At 51.2% G+C, this 16,029-nt stretch overlaps 1 protein-coding gene across 1 annotated transcript in view; it reads left to right on the forward strand.

Moving 5' to 3' along the window:
- The window catches only part of CIT (citron rho-interacting serine/threonine kinase), a 168,159-nt gene extending 153,618 nt beyond the window's left edge, over positions 1–14,541 (forward strand). Inside the window, exons 35-46 of the mRNA XM_060029296.1 lie at positions 3–142; positions 1,406–1,486; positions 1,583–1,718; positions 3,573–3,712; positions 4,076–4,168; positions 5,694–5,802; positions 5,894–6,022; positions 6,587–6,667; positions 8,271–8,349; positions 8,477–8,656; positions 13,109–13,409; positions 14,402–14,541. Coding sequence (XP_059885279.1) covers positions 3–142; positions 1,406–1,486; positions 1,583–1,718; positions 3,573–3,712; positions 4,076–4,168; positions 5,694–5,802; positions 5,894–6,022; positions 6,587–6,667; positions 8,271–8,349; positions 8,477–8,656; positions 13,109–13,409; positions 14,402–14,425 — 1,493 coding nt within the window. The 3' untranslated portion in view covers positions 14,426–14,541. The remainder of the gene's footprint in view (positions 1–2; positions 143–1,405; positions 1,487–1,582; positions 1,719–3,572; positions 3,713–4,075; positions 4,169–5,693; positions 5,803–5,893; positions 6,023–6,586; positions 6,668–8,270; positions 8,350–8,476; positions 8,657–13,108; positions 13,410–14,401) is intronic.
- Positions 14,542–16,029: the final 1,488 nt, after the last annotated feature.

The following is a 16,029-nucleotide window of genomic DNA, read 5'->3' on the forward strand; positions in this document are numbered from 1 at the left end:
TCACCCGCACACCACCTGCTGGCCCGGGAGAACCCTCTACTTGCTGGCTCCCAGCTTTCCCGACAAGCAGCGCTGGGTCACCGCCTTAGAGTCAGTTGTCGCAGGTGGGAGAGTGTCTAGGGAAAAGGCAGAAGCCGATGCTGTGAGTATGCACACGGGCGCCGGAGCTTGTCTCTGTAAAGCGGGCAGACTTGGTGGGAGTCCCGTCGGCTGCCGTGTTTCCCCTTGGCCTGCCTCTCTGAGGGGTGATGGCTTGAGACTGTCACGACCGGGATTCTGTGCCGACAGAGATCCAGGCTTCGAGGCGGCTTGGCTGGCATCGTGGGTCCCCCTCCAAACCCCAGAGCCTTCTAGAATGGGGGAGTCGACCCCCTTAGCCAGCTCTCAGGGCGCACTACATCTCGGTTCTGGCTGCACAGGGCAAATGTACTTACAAGGAAATCCTCTCTCTCGTTTACCCGGAAGTGTTTATGTGGTTTGAAGGCCTGCGTTACGAGCACGCTGGCCGTGAAGCGGCACGAAAGGCTGCCGACAGCCGTGTCTCCTTCAGGAAGGCTTTTCATAACCTGCTCAATTGCTTTTATGTGATTTGCTCTTCTGAAGGCAAGTCTGAAATCCTACTTCTCCTGAAGACGTTAGAGATGTGGGTGGGCCTTGATTGGCATCACTCCTCCTGGAACATTCCAGGATACAAACAGCGCTCATCACTCACTGGTGTTTGCTCCACCAAAGACCCAACAGCTCTTTTCAAACACTTAGCTCCTAATAAACACTTTAAGTGTTAGCAATCGGAAAATCCTCAATCACGAGTCTCCTGCTCGTGGGGTGAACCTGTTTCAATGACCCATCTCCTTGTCCCACGTGTGAGCCTTTTACCGAACGCCCCATCCCTGTGTGTACAATAGGGCCCTGACTGTACCTCCTACGAGCTTCTGCCCGCGTGGGTTCAGGTAAAGAGACTCAGAAGTGGGTTGGTTTGCTGCTGACACTGGGCTTTGCCCTTGTGCCACCATCTGGAGGGGCAGGAGCGTCCGTGTGGCTTATTAAGCCTTGGCAGGGACATCCTTCAGCTTCGGTTTGTTTCGTATCACAGACTCTCTCTCTGTGTCTCCTGCACTCATTTAGTTTTGCATCCGAACTGAGTTACAACTCCAGCACTAATTAACAGCCACCCCAGAGATACCGATAACATTCACGTCCTGCCTTTTGACGTCAGATCAAAATACGGGGCAAGCCACGAGTAGACGTGTGCTTCTGAGCGTCTTCGGGAGGAACTTGCCCTTCTTCCTGGCATTAAACTTTTCTCCGTTCTTGCTTTTGTCTGTCTGGACGGTCCGGTCATGAACAGTTCAGCTCACCGTGGCCTCTTTTTTCTCTCTCTTTTTTTTCTTTCTCGTGTGAAAAGAAATTGCTTGGAAACTCCCTGCTGAAACTGGAAGGCGATGACCGGCTCGACATGAACTGCACGCTGCCCTTCAGCGACCAGGTGACCATGTTTTTTTGGGCACCGTCGGCTGTGTCGGGGCTGGTTATGGGGACGTGACCCCCCTCACGCTCTGCCTGGGGACTTGCACCCCGGCAGGTGGTGCTGGTGGGCACCGAGGAAGGGCTGTATGCGCTGAATGTCTTGAAGAACTCCCTCACCCACGTCCCAGGGATCGGAGCGGTCTTCCAGATTTACATCATCAAGGACCTGGAGAAGCTCCTCATGATTGCAGGTGGGAGGCCAAGGACACGGCGCTTTTCCTTCACTTGTAAGGGAGATGATTCGCCATATGCTTGTCGAACGCGGAGACAGGCCCTCCTGGGGGCAGGCTGGAGCGGAAGCGGCTCTTCCCTCTGCGTCCTGTAGGTGCCTGCACCCCCGGCGCTCTGCTCGCACGCGGCCCCTCTCTGAGCGCCTGCCCGCCCTGCTGCCCGCCTCCCATTTCTCCCTGCTCTCACACACCCTTCATCTGCGTGCACGACTCATTAGCAGTTTGCCACATTTCCCCCGCCCTTCTCTCTCCCTCTCTCTCTCTCTCTCTCTCACACACACACACACACACACACACACACACACACACACACACACTCCCTCTCTCTCTCTCTCTCTCTCTCTCTCTCTCACTTATTTTGAACCACCTGAGAGTCAGTGGCAGCTGTGACTGGATCCTTCAGCCAGTCACCTAAGAACAAGGGGCATTCTCTCACATACCCATGCCAGGAAGGTTCTTTTTCCCTCTCTTTATCGGTGGTACTATATATATGTCTGTGGTGTGTGTGTGTGTTTGTGTGTGTGTGTGTGTATTTTTTTTTTTTAAGGGGAAAACAATAATGCATTTGCTCCATGTTCAAAACATCCACAGTCAGGTCTCATTCAGGCCTGGCCGGCTGGATCCAGGGGCCGGATCCTGACGTAATATGGTCAGGAACTGGCTTTCTTTGGTCTCTCAGCTCTTTTCTGCTGCTGGCTTGTTTTGTTGGTTTCTTTTTTTTTTTTTTTTTTTGCGGTATGGTACAGCCCAAGTCCCTGCTCTCAAGGCCTTATTTTTTTGTTTTGTTTTTTTTTTGCGGTACGCGGGCCTCTCACTGTTGATGGCCTCTCCCGTTGCGGAACACAGGCTCCGGACGCGCAGGCTCAGCGGCCATGGCTCACGGGCCCAGCCGCTCCGCGGCATGTGGGATCCTCCCGGACCGGGGCACGAAGCTGTGTCCCCTGCACCGGCAGGCGGACTCTCAACCACTGAGCCACCAGGGAAGCCCCTGGTTTCTTTTTTCTTGCTTTCCTTCCTTTCCTTTCTTTCCTCCCTTCCTTCTTGACATTATTCTTGGGAGCAGTTTTAGGTTCACAGCAAAACTGAGCAGAAGGTAGGGAGAATTCCCCTATATCTCTGCCCCGCATGCGCACGCGCAGGCCGCCTCCTCCATCAGCGTCCCCCACCGGAGTGCACCTACATGGACTTGTCATTATCACCCCAGGTCCACAGTTTACATTCAGGCTCACTCTTATACATTCTGCGGGTTTGGACAAATGGGTAACAATGTATCCGCCATTACAGCATCCTACAGAATAGTTTCACTTTTTAATTCGGGGAATTTAATCGTTGCTTCTCCCATTTTCTCATGTACTGCCCATGGCTGGCTTTTACCTGTGGCTCCAGTAATGTCCTTTATTTTTTTCCCGGCTTGTGATCCAGCCCAGGACCATGCACTGCACTCACACAGGTCTCCCTCGTCTCCTTGAACGTGGAACCATCCTCAGCCTTTCTGTGGTCCCTCGTGACACCGTGACACATACTGGATTAGTCCGCGTTTACTGTTTTGTTGTCCCCTACCCATTCCTTGACTTTGGTGGGGAGCACGTTTGAATATTCAGTTCACGTTCTCCAATTTTGTGTCTGCAGAATTTTTTGTTTTCCTTCCAAAGTCTTGACCAAGAGGCCAGATATTTTCCTTTTAGATCTAAAAGTTGGACCTAAACTGTGTTTATGGGAATTTGTGGAAAGCAGTGCCTCCGCATGGCCTCGTGTGGCTTTTATTCGGGGGAGGACGAGAACCGCCACTGTGGCTCTGCTGTCCCGTCCCCTCAGGAGAAGAGCGGGCCCTGTGTCTCGTGGACGTGAAGAAAGTGAAACAGTCCCTCGCACAGTCTCACCTTCCCGCCCAGCCGGACATCTCACCCAACATCTTCGAAGCCGTCAAGGGCTGCCATTTGTTTGCTGCCGGCAAGGTAAGCGCCCCTGCGGGCCTCAGCCGGCAAGGGCTCTTGAAATTGTGGGCTGAGTGGTTTGGCCTTGAAAATTGTGTGTCCTCAAACTGGGTTAAGTTTCTGTTGCTTTGCGACACAACTGGTGGTTGCACTGTTGGCATCTAGTGGGCAGGGCCTGGGGTTTCTCCTAAACATCCTACAGTGCCCAGAATGGCCCCTCACCACAGAGAATGACCTGGTCCTAAGTGTCCATAGTGCCGGCTTGAGAGACCCTGCTCTCAACTGGTGTTCCTTTCCTAGTTTTGCCACGGAGCCAGTGTACACACTGGTGACGCGCTTTTTCCTTCTTTCTCCGTCCCCCCTCCCCCATCAACTGCTTTTCAGATTGAGAGCGGGCTCTGCATCTGTGCGGCCATGCCCAACAAAGTTGTCATTCTCCGCTACAACGAAAACCTCAGCAAGTACTGCATTCGGAAAGTAAGTCCCGGGCCTGGCCGGGCCTGCTCTCCCAGCGAGCAGGTGGGGAAGGTGCTGTCTCGGGGCGTAGTGTGTGCCTGGGCCCTTCGGCCTGGGTGGCTTAGAGAGAGCGGGAGGGTGTCTTGCTCCCTGGAGAAAGCTCCAGAGCGGCCCATCCTTACACTTTTCCCTCTCGCTCTCCTCCCCTGCATGTGTGAGCTGCCTCTCTGGCCAGCCCAGTGAATTCAGCCTTTTGTGAAGGGAGAAAGGAAGGTGGCTGATGGAGGAGACACCTCTTTTGAACCAGTAGAAGAAAGGAAGATCTCTCTGAGGAGCTAGAAGCCCTGGTGGCACCTACCAGAATCCTTCTCAGATTGTAAAAGTTTCTATTAATGACCTTCAAAAAAACCAGTGCTGGCTGTGTTTTGATACCCAGTGCGGGAGCTGGCTCTCCTCGGAGCACAGTGGGTTGTGATGTTGCCTGCGGTGTGGACAGCTATCCGTGAGATCACTGCACTTGCCTCGCTTCTGGAGAAGGCTGTCTCTTGTCCCTAGACTAGGCATGTTCCACCCATCCTAAGCCTGATGTATTTCAGGTGCTTTCGTGATTAGTCTCAAAAGTAAAAGGAGGGATGAATATATAAGGGTTGTTACCTGTTAGAGAAACTGTTTCATCTGGGGTGGGCTCTTGTTTAGTTTGCATTTTTATTGAGCACCTACTACTACCAGAGACTGAGCTGGCTGTTTCACACACTTTTCACAACAGTTGTGAGAAACAGGGGTGATCATCCCTAATTTTCAGGTAAGATGACTGAGGCTGGCCAAGATCCTAGGTTACAAAGTTGAGACCCAAACTGAAGTTTGACTTTCCCTAACGTTTCACTGTGTTATACTAGTTTCCTCATACTTAGTAGGTGATCAATAAATATTTAGTGGTGATGATAATGCTGATTAGAGCTTGAACTGTTAACTTCAGGAAAATTCCCAGAAATCACTTCTTCTTTATAATTCCTGGCCATCATTTGGAATAAGCATGCCTAGGTTTTTGAAGCCATTAGGATTGACCTGAAAACAAGTGTAAGTAATTAGGAAGCAGATAATTCAGATAGATGAGATAACTCAGTAATGATAACAATGATATAGGTAATATAGGTTCAGAATAGAAACCTAGAAGCTTGGAAAAGGAAACTAAAACCACTCCCTCTAACCACCACTGTTTGTGTATTCCTCCAGGCTTTTTCTTCTGATCAGAATGTCGTAGTTTTAAAGCTCTCTTTTTGAATGCTACCTTTTCATTGAAATGGCGTTTCTGACCCTTTTTTGGGGTGCAACTTGACCTTCTTAGTCTCAGGTTGCATAGAACCCAGAGGTAGCAAAAGGATGGGGGGGGGGTCCTTGTGAGGGACGTGAAGAGACTGAATGTGCTTGGTGTGAAGACAGAAGGAAGAAGTTGTGCGGCAACGCCTGCACGGCTTGGTTAGATGCCCGAGGAGAGCAGGGGCCACCCCAAGTCTACGCTCACATCCTCCTTTCTGCCCCGTCTCAGGAGATCGAGACCTCGGAGCCCTGCAGCTGTGTCCACTTCACCAACTACAGTATCCTCATCGGAACCAATAAATTCTACGAGATTGACATGAAGCAGTACACGCTGGAGGGTAGGGCCCGGGCGCGCCCCCTGCCCACGCTCCGCTGCCACCTCAGGCTCCTTCTGGGTCCTGAGGCTCCGCCTCTTGCCTGCCTTTACAGAATTCCTGGATAAGAACGACCATTCCTTGGCGCCTGCCGTGTTTGCCTCCTCTTCCCACAGTTTCCCCGTGTCCATCATGCAGGTGAACGGCGCGGGGCAGCGGGAGGAGTTCCTGCTCTGCTTCCATGGTGAGTGCGGCAGCTGCCTGCTGCTGATGGGGGCGCTCACGGCACCACAGCCCCGGGGCAGGGTCCTCGGGGCCGGGCGTGGCCAGTGTGCCTGGGGCGGGGCCGGTCCTGCTGCGGGGAGTACGCGGTCCTGGGGAGTACGTGGTCCTGCACCGCCAGGGCCCCCGGGGTGCCCCCACCCCACCCCCAGGCTCCAGCCAGGTCCGCCGCTGTCGGTCTCTCCAAGAGCGGCCTGCTCTGTCCTTCTCTGCCCCTCACTCCCTTCTCTCCCTCCCCTCTCTCCCTTTCCTTCTTTTCCCCCCTCAGATCTCTGGGCCTGTTTCTCCCCCTTCCTCACTCCCTGACTCTTCCTCCTTCCGTCTCCCCCTTCTTTTCCTATCTCCCCCCTTTCACTCGAACCCTCTTTCTTTAATAAATCCCCGAGAGACGTGGCTCAGCAGAGCTCCTGAGGTTTTTCACAATCCAAGCCCGCTGGGCTGGATTCCTTACTCTTCCATCAAAGTGTGTGTCATTGATACCCCTGCCTCCGGCCGTGCTCATGCCCCGGGCTCTACCTCCTTGCAGAGTTTGGGGTGTTCGTGGATTCTTACGGAAGACGCAGCCGCACAGATGATCTCAAGTGGAGTCGCTTACCTTTGGCCTTCGGTAGGTGAGGCGAGGTGTGGGGCTCTTTTCTGCCAGTAGTTGGTGTCCTGGGAAAAAAACCTCAGGTGGAATTCCTTTAGGCTTAAGCACTGTGCTTGGGGCCCCCTTAGGCGCCAGGCACCACGTGAAGCATCACCCGCGTTAAGCATCTAGGGCAGAGGCCCCGAGGCCTGACGCCGAACCACGGAAGGCAAACCCACCGGCCTCTCATGCCAGAGAGGGAGACCATTCCCTGTGAGTTCATTTAAATCATGTCAAAGACTGCACAGCATCCCATAGCACCGCTGAACACCTGTCAATTTAGCCAATTCTAATTAGGCCCATTCTTTTTGTAAGTGTGAACAATGCTGTGATGAAAAACTTACCCTAAAATTTGCACACTTGTTAAATATCCCCAGCTCAGAAATTCTAAAAGTGGAGCTACTGGGTCAAAGGGTGAACACACACACACACACACAACGTACATATGTGACTGTGTGAATGTTCTGAAATACCCTTCAAGGCTATTTCGTTTATCTGTTGCTTCATGACAAGTTCCAAAACCTAGTGACTTAAAACAACTACTTATCATTGCCTGAGCCTCTGTGGCCTGACTGGACAGTTTTGCTTCTTACGGTGTCAGCAGGGGCACCGGGACACCTAGAAAGTCGGAAATGGCTTCACCAAGTGGCTGGCAATTGGAGCTGGCCGTCAGGTGGGAGCTTAGCAGGGGCCGGTGGCTGGAGGCCTCATTTCTCTCCACATGGGCTTCTCCTAAGAGTGCAAAAGTGGGGGCTGGCAGGGCTTCTCACTTCCACCACATTCTGCTGGTTCAGCCCGATGCCAGGCAAGGAGAGGCCACAAGGGCCTGAGTACTAGGAGGCACGACTGATGCCGAAGTAACAGTTCACCGCAAGGAGTAATAGTGATAATCTTCTTTTTCCCTTTAAGACCAAAAACAGCTCTCATTATATCCTAGAGTTTGAGTGACACTGTGATATAGAAATATAGTACTAAGACCAGAAATATTTAATCTATGAACCTAGTCTTTTTTAATTAAATTTTTTAGAAAAATGTATTCAATTAAACAGTTTAAAAAGGTCTACAATGAAGTCTCACCCGTATCACTTGTCTCCCAAATCCTCCCTCCCCACTCCCCGAATGGAAAACATTTTTTTGAGCTTCTTATCCTTCCAGTGCTTTATGCAAATAACGGGCACATTAAAAAATATATTCTCATCCCCCTCCCTTTTTAAAAAGTCAGTGTGGTAGCACACTTTACACAGTATTCTGAACCCTACTTTACAAACTAAGTAAAACTACACCTTGGGTTTTTTTCCCCATCAGTGCATAGAGAGCTGCCTTACGCATTTTTACGCCTGTGCGGAATTCCAGGGATGCGCCATGATTTACGTAACTGATCCCGACTGTGTAGCCTTAAGTCGGTTCCCATCTTCCACTCTAACAGCGTGGCAGGGGGTACACTTGAACATGTCTCATTATGCAGGCATGTGGGTGCACGTGTAGGGTAAATTGCTTCAGGGATGGCATGGCAGCCAGGTTTTGATTTTCTGTCTCTTAACCCTCCCTTGCCCCACGCTCTTGCTCGGTGGTGGCCACGCAGCCTACAGAGAACCTTATCTGTTTGTGACCCACTTCAACTCACTCGAAGTAATTGAGATCCAGGCCCGCTCCTCTCTAGGGTAAGCACTGCCCCCCAGGCTTTGAAAAGCTCGCGGTTGGGTGTGGGTGTGGGTGGGGCCGTGCTCCCTCTCATCCCGCCTAGCAGTGGAGGTGGCGGGCCATGCAGACTCTCCTGGAACTCCACAGGACCCCTGCCCGAGCGTACTTGGAAATCCCGAACCCACGCTACCTGGGCCCTGCAATTTCCTCGGGAGCGATTTACCTGGCGTCCTCGTATCAGGATAAATTAAGGGTCATCTGCTGCAAAGGAAACCTCGTGAAGGAGACCGGCACTGACCAGCACCGGGGCCCGTCCACCTCCCGCAGGTAACGCCCTTATCTTCCTCATCACAGGGGGAAAAGTGCTTTCCTGCAAAGCAGAAGGGTATCTTGCCAAACTGGCTGAAAGTTTCCCAATCTTCAAAGCTCAAGCCACTCATTTCTTTGGGATCTGCGGCACTGAAATGAGTCCTTTATAAGCATCAGGAAAATTTTTACTGCCCCCCTTGGTAAAAGAAGAAATGAGGCCTTGAGTATGGGCTATATACTTTATTTATTTACTCTTGCTTGGAATGTCTTGTAAGTTTTTTCTTGTTGAAAACTGAACATTTCAAATTATACAACGTGGCAAATCGGCTCCCCCTTCCCCTCCCTGGGTGTGTTGTTGTCGCTATTGGTTTAGTGTCTCTGGTACTAAATCTGTAGTCGGTGTCCTTTGTTATGTGCAGCCGTTGAAGTTTTGCTTGGTTAGGGGTGGTCAGCTGAATGACTGGAAAGAGATTTCCTTAAATCACTGAACCCACCCTTTGCTGAGCGACTGTGTGTATTTGTGCTGGGGCACACCTGCAGTACTCAGTCAGCTGTGGCTGACAGACGAGGCCTTGGAAGGTTCTTCCTGGGTATGTGACAGGCTTACCTGTGTGTGTCTGGCCTTACAGATCCCCAGGAACATGCAGGACTTCCTTTTGAGTGTGTAGCTGGCCTCTCGTTTTTCCCAACTGGTCTTACTGCCTCAGGCATTTGCCATGTTAAACAGTAGCCATTGTTTTTTTTTTTTTTTTTTTTTTTTTGGTAAACGTCTAGAGATAGGGCATTTCTAGAGAGGAAGACCTGAATCAGCTCAATTAAAAACAAGCCCTGAGGATGGTCTTTTTCCAGGGAGGAGCCAGATAGGTCAGATAGTGACAGTTTTCCAAGGCTGGGGCTTTTGGGAAGCTCCAGTCCTAATGTACTCCCTCCAGTGGTTACCAGGGTGCTGGTTTTCACAGCTGGTTACAAGGCTGTTGCTTTCAAAACTACTGCGGATCTGGGGAGACAGGGGTGGTGAATATTGCACATTTTCTTGCATAAACACTCTCTGAATTGTTGCAAGACTTTGGTTAATTTCCAGAGTTCCAAAAAGTTGATTTTGACAATTCTGCCAGTGTTCTTGTTGTTTCTATGGAGAAACAGGTTTTTGGGAGTCCTTGCTCGGCCATTCTGGAAGTGCTCTTCCCCTTCTTCTCAATACAGGCGAGAGCATACTGTGCACACTCTTCTGTGTCTTAGAGATTGCTCCACCTCAGTATCCGAAGTATTTCTTCATTCTTTTTTCTTTTTTTACACCTGCGTAGCATTCGTTCACCTGCCTGTACCTTATTTAACTGCTCCTTTATCACTGGATGTTTGGGTTGTTTCCAGTCTGTTGCTGTAGTAAATGACTTTGTACATTCATTTTGCATGCTTAGGAATCTACCTGGAGGATGAATTCCTAGAAAAGAAATTGATGGGCGTTGGTAGTTTTGATAGATGGTGAGTTTTCCTCCTTAGGGGCTGTACCCTTTAGTTATCCCACCAGCAGTGTGTGGAAGTGGAACTGGCTTTGTCTTGACACCCAGGGCTCGGAGCCAGATTCGGTTCGATGTGTAGGTTTGAGATGTGTAATTTTAAGATCCTGGTCCACAAAGGAGATGAGCTTATTTAACCCAGGGGAATATTTAATTGACCTAGGGTTTTAATTTTGTGGACTGGTTTACAAACCCCACATGTCTACCCTATTATAGAGAGTTAGGGGGACCCCCTACCATGTGCCACACACAATGTCTGGGGCTACACAGCTGAAGACAAGGTGGTTTTTATTCTCAAGGGACTCAGTTTGGTGGAGGAACCACCTTTAATGTTGTGAAATGCTGCTTAGATCTTAGAAAAGAGAGTCGTCAATTTAATGTTCTGAGACTATGTCCTGACGACTAGTGTCTGTTTCTTTTGTTGAAATGTAAGTGTTGGTCAGAAATGTTTGGTCAGTGTGATTTTAGTCCCAGGAACTTGCTGGAAAACCAGAAGCGCTGAATAAGCAGCTGCTTCTCACTCTGTGGCTTGATCGTGCCTCAGGAGAGGCTGCTCAAAGGGCTGTAGTCCTCTCCTGACAATGTCTAGATTTTATTTAGTTTCCAAGTCAGTCATGCCAAGAGCCAACCCAAGTACTGTAATTAGCTTTTTCTTCTTTTCTCCACTGCCTCACTAGTTAGTTAGATGGCCAGGCACCTTCCTTTTGAGATGATATGGTGTCTCTGTAAGGCGTTAACTTCCTCTGTCGTGGAAAATGGTTCTAGTTCCTGTGAACAAGGGGCAGAAATAATGCTGCTGCTGTTCCTGCTGCTGCCGGGCATGTCTGGAGAACCAGCAGTTTCCTTTAGTTGCCTCTCGGCTTATAAAACCGTCTTTTTGCTGCTGTCTGCTTTGGGCAGGTCCAGAATGGAGAAGGCCAGCTTGGGAGAATGTGATTCACTGCAGGCTGCACTGCCCCCAGGTCTGTTTAGCAGAGCAGGAAATGTAACTCTTTGCAGGTAGAGCATTGGTTATTAAGGGATTTGGAGATGGAAAATGGCCTGCTCCGCCCAGAATGACGAGTGTTTTCCTTTAGCCCATCAACCTAGGCTGACTTCTCGAATGGCCTTCCTTGAGCCACTTTTCTTCCTCTGGGCGGTGAGCTTGCTTTACGATGGGCCCCTGACATGCTTTATAATTTCTCTTCCATTACAAATCAGATACTCTTACTGGAAATTTCTTTTATTGTCTTCTATATCACAAAGCCACAGGACAAGAGATGAAGATAGATAGCTCAGATTTCGACATCTTGAAATCAAGGTTTATCTCAAATTTTACTGCTGCACACACAAGAAAGTTCTGGCTTTCTGAGCGTGGGTTGTTGGAATTTCCACATTTTGAGCTGCATAGGGAAACAAGAGAATGAAATTATTTATAATGGACTGACCATTTAAGACAGTTATTCTGCTCTGTCCACCAATCTATTTTACCGTAGAGAAGGAACTGGCACACTTTTCCTGTAAAGGTCCAGATAGTAAATATTTTCAAATTTGCTGGCCATGCTCCAGTAAAACTTAAATAAAAGCAGGCGTCTGTCTGGATTTGGCCCTCAAACTTGCTCTAGAGTCTCCCCTCCCCCACTGGGGCAGTGTCTTCGCTGCTCAGTTGCTTTCCATTATGGGCATTGACAAAAGATTCCTTACAGTTAGACCAATAATTAAAAAAACAAGTTTGGTCCCTTCCAAAGGCGAAGGATTTAAATATCAAGGATTAAGAGAGGCCTCTGGGAAAACCAGTGGCACTAATATTTAACAAACGACTTTACGATTTTGCTGCAAAAATTACAACACTGCTGGTGAAGGATGTCACCCAGCATGTTAGCACAGAATTTTGTTGAGAAAATTAGAGCAGAATAAATCAGTGTGGGATTCATCCTTGGTTCATTCTTAGCATGTAACCAGTTGTAATTTAGATTTAAAAATATCTAGGTTAAAATATATTTCCCTGATTTCTACTTCTACTTTTCCAAGATAAAGCCCCAATCAATCAGATGTCTTCAAGCAACCTTCTCTGTGAAATAATAGTCTGCCTTTTCCCCGCACTAATTATGCTCAGATAACAAGGGCCTGAGTACCTTGGCTGCTCGTCAGGGGTGGGAAGGAACCGACGCCGAAGGCTGTCAGTCCTGTCTGCCTGTGTTTCTGGATCTTGCTGCTTCAGAGAGGTGGTTAGGGCCGTGTCTGGTCAGATCTTCATCTGACATACCCAGGGTGGAGGGTTAGAGTGGTCATACAAATTGTTCAGACATTTTCTGAGCCAGCTCTACTGTTTTCATCTGCCCTCCTCAGTCTCCTAATTATATCAGGCCCGATCCCTACACCTCTGGTGTCGGATGCCCCAAAGACTCCTGGAAAGCCACTTGGAAGGAGAGGTGACCCAACAAAGGCCCAGGAGTGGGGCAGCTTTGGCAGCTTGACAGCGATGAGTACAGGCTTAACCCCTCACGGAAGACTTCCTTCTGCGCCCTCTAGGCTCTGGAAAATACTAGGGTCAGCGGGGTTAGAACATGGGGAGTACGACGTCGCACTGACCTGCACTGGGATCGCAGCCTCTCTGTGTCTCCAGCTGCTTGTCTGTACGACGGGGGTCACGGCCGTTCCTAGCTTGCAGAGCTGCTGTTAGGGTGATCTGGCGAGTTAAGGTACCTGAAGAGCTTAGCACAGGGCCCGACACGCTGTGGGCGCTCAGCAGAAAGCCTGTGTCGAGACCGGGCAGCCTGATTCCCCTCTGCTGTCACCGCTGCCTTCTTTCCCTGGCCTCACTGTCGATATAAGCGTCTCGAAGAATTCCCGGTGGGGTCTTCTTCTAATAACGCGTGGTGAGATGGGGGCACAGGGTGGCTCAGAGGAGGAGGAAGCTGCCCCGTTGGGTTGTGACGGCTCAGCTCCCCACCTTCCTCTCCCATTATCGCAGCCCCAACAAGCGAGGCCCGCCGACGTACAACGAGCACATCACTAAGCGCGTGGCCTCCAGCCCGGCGCCCCCTGAAGGCCCCAGCCACCCGCGAGAGCCCGGCACGCCCCACCGCTACCGCGAGGGGCGGACGGAGCTGCGCAGGGACAAGTCTCCGGGCCGCCCCCTGGAGCGGGAGAAGTCCCCCGGCCGGATGCTCAGCACGCGCAGGGAGCGCTCCCCTGGGAGGCTGTTTGAGGACGGCAGCAGGGGCCGGCTGCCCGTGGGAGCCGTGAGGACCCCGCTGTCCCAGGTCAACAAGGTGAGTGAGGTGCCCTCCTCATCCCCGAGGGGCCACTGTTGTAGGGAAGGGGCGCCGCTACTGTACTTCGGAGTCTGCGGGACTTAAGCTTAGGAAGAGAACGTCTTAAGAAGGGGCTTCCTGCTGCACAGATGGATAATGTGTGCGCCTCAAACCGTAACAGCTGCCAGGGCTATGGCGTTCCCTTTCCGGAGGCAGCCAGCGCGCAGTTTCTAGAGAGCCTCTCTGCATACAAACAAATACAGATGTGTAGTCACCCTTCTTAAACACAGGTGATATGATAACATGCTATTCAAAAGGTTTGATGCCTTACTCTTTCAAACAAACACATATACATCAACAGTTTCTCTGGAAGGCTACACCGAACTGGTAACAGTGGTTGCCTTCTAGAAGAACTCCAAACCTTTCAAAATTTTTAAATCACGTGCATGTATTTATTACCTTGTAATTTTTAGGTTAGCAACTGAGAAGATGGAGGGATGTGCCGAAGACTAGGGGCCCCCCAAGTGCACGGGGAGGCTCCAGAGCATGGTGTCTCCTCAGCAGGCCAGCCAGTTCCAGGGGCCAGTTTTCTGGATTGCACTCTCCTGCTGCCATCCGCAGCTCACTGTTGGCACCCCTGCCGCTACAGGGAGGGGGGAAAAGCCGTTTAAATGCTTTTCCTTATCTCCTCTGATTTATGGATAAAATGGGGTGCGTAACAGTAGTCCTGCTGCCATCCACAGTTCACTGTTGGCACCCCTGCCGCTACAAGGAGGGGGGAAAAAGCCGTTTAAATGCTTTTCCTTATCTCCTCTGATTTATGGATAAAATGGGGTGCATAACAGAAGTACTTACGTAGTGTTGGGGACTCCGCGGTGAGTTCCGCAAGCTCGGCTCACGGCAGGAAGGCGAGGCCTCGTGCTCCTGCACACCCCAGTCTAGGCTTCCTGTTTTCAAAGTGAGCACAGCGATTTCTGACCTCTGATGGCAAAACCCCCTCCTCCTCCTAGGTCTGGGACCAGTCTTCAGTATAAATCTCAGCCAGAAAACCCAACTCCTCTTGAACTGCAGGAAAACACCAACCGCACTATGGAACGCTGCTGAAGGGGGGACCCCAGTGCCCACGGCGCAGCTGGACCCAGACCCGCCTCAGCACGGACACCCTGCAGCCAGGAGGGGCGTGGGGCTCCTGGGAGCTGCCGGCACCCTCCTGCAGTCTACCCTCTTTGCACTTTGTTACTCTTTCAAAGCATTCATAAACTTTTGTACCTAGCTCTAGCCTGTACCCGTTCATCACAGGAAACCAACCGGGGGCTAACTACGATGTGGTTAGAATCCTAATAGCTACTTTAAGATCCTAGGGTTGGTTGGGTTTTTGTTTTCCTGTTTTATTTTTATTTATTTATTTTTTAAAGACAACAGACTTCTTAATAGATTTGAATAGCACCGTATTTCCTGTTGTAGTCATTTGTAGCAGGTCACACAATCAGGTCTTTACTACCAACATGTATCGTAGAAGAGCCCCTGCCACTGGCTAACCTCCCACGCTCACCTAGGTCCACTCTCCTTCCAGTCCATCCTCACAGATGGCCCTGTCTTACCCAGGGTGACATCTTAGCCAAATGTTTACCGTTCTCATTGCCTTTGATGGCCTTGACGACTTCCCCTCCCACCAGCTGCGAATGTACGGAGGCCATCGGGCCCGGCTCACAGGCAGTGACTTGGGGCCAAGGGGCCACGAGGAGCTCTTCCCTCCCTGCCCCTCAGCGTCACCCACCGGCCTGCTGTCTCCACTTGCCATGTAGCTCTGGCCAGGAAAGCATGCAACAGACTTGCTCTGAGCCCGGCACCAATGGGGGTCCAGGAGGGGGCCGGGGGCACTCACCTCCTGTCCTGATGGCGCACTCTCCCTGGCTCCCCGGGCTGGGAAGAGCGCCCCAGGAGTTCTGCATGGCGGTTCACTGCATGCGCTGCCCCCCGACCTGGCTGCCCCCTTGGGTTGCTCTGCCAATGCACTAGTTCCATCCCACAGCTCCCGCCGAACCGACACCCTCTGGGACTTGCCAACTCACCGGCCACAAGCTGCAGTCTGTAGCACTGAACAAACAAAAACCAAACGCTCAAGCCTTACGACCAGAGAAGGATTTCAGCAAACCACACCTCACACTTCCACACCTCCCTGCCGACGCCCGCGCGGACAACTCTGCTCACACACAGTCCACCAGGTTCTACCCCATGAAAACTGTGGCTTCCCAGACGAGCCTCTCCCTAGGGCTAGACTAAGACCAGGAAGTTCGAGAAGGAAGCCGCAGCTCAACTCTCCCATCCCAGCCGGGCGGGGAAGCCCTCCTTAGGTGCCGTGCGGCTCACCCAGTTTCTCTCTCCCCTCCGGCGGTGCGAGGTTCCTGGCAACCGGTAAAGAACCAACTAGAGGCTTCGCAGTTGGCAAGCTAACTAGCGGCCTTATTTCTGCCTTTAATCTCCCACCAGGCCTCTCTTGCTTCTCCACACCTCAAACCACCAGGGCACATCCTAGGTAAGCTGACAGGTAGACCTGTTCCCACCGCAGCTGGCGAACGTGACCGCGTTTTAACCCCCGTGTCCACGGTTCAGCTCACTTTCCAGATTGCAACCTGGC

The sequence above is a fragment of the Delphinus delphis genome, chromosome 13 (assembly GCF_949987515.2).
Source record: "Delphinus delphis chromosome 13, mDelDel1.2, whole genome shotgun sequence".
NCBI classification, from domain to species: Eukaryota; Metazoa; Chordata; class Mammalia; order Artiodactyla; family Delphinidae; genus Delphinus; species Delphinus delphis.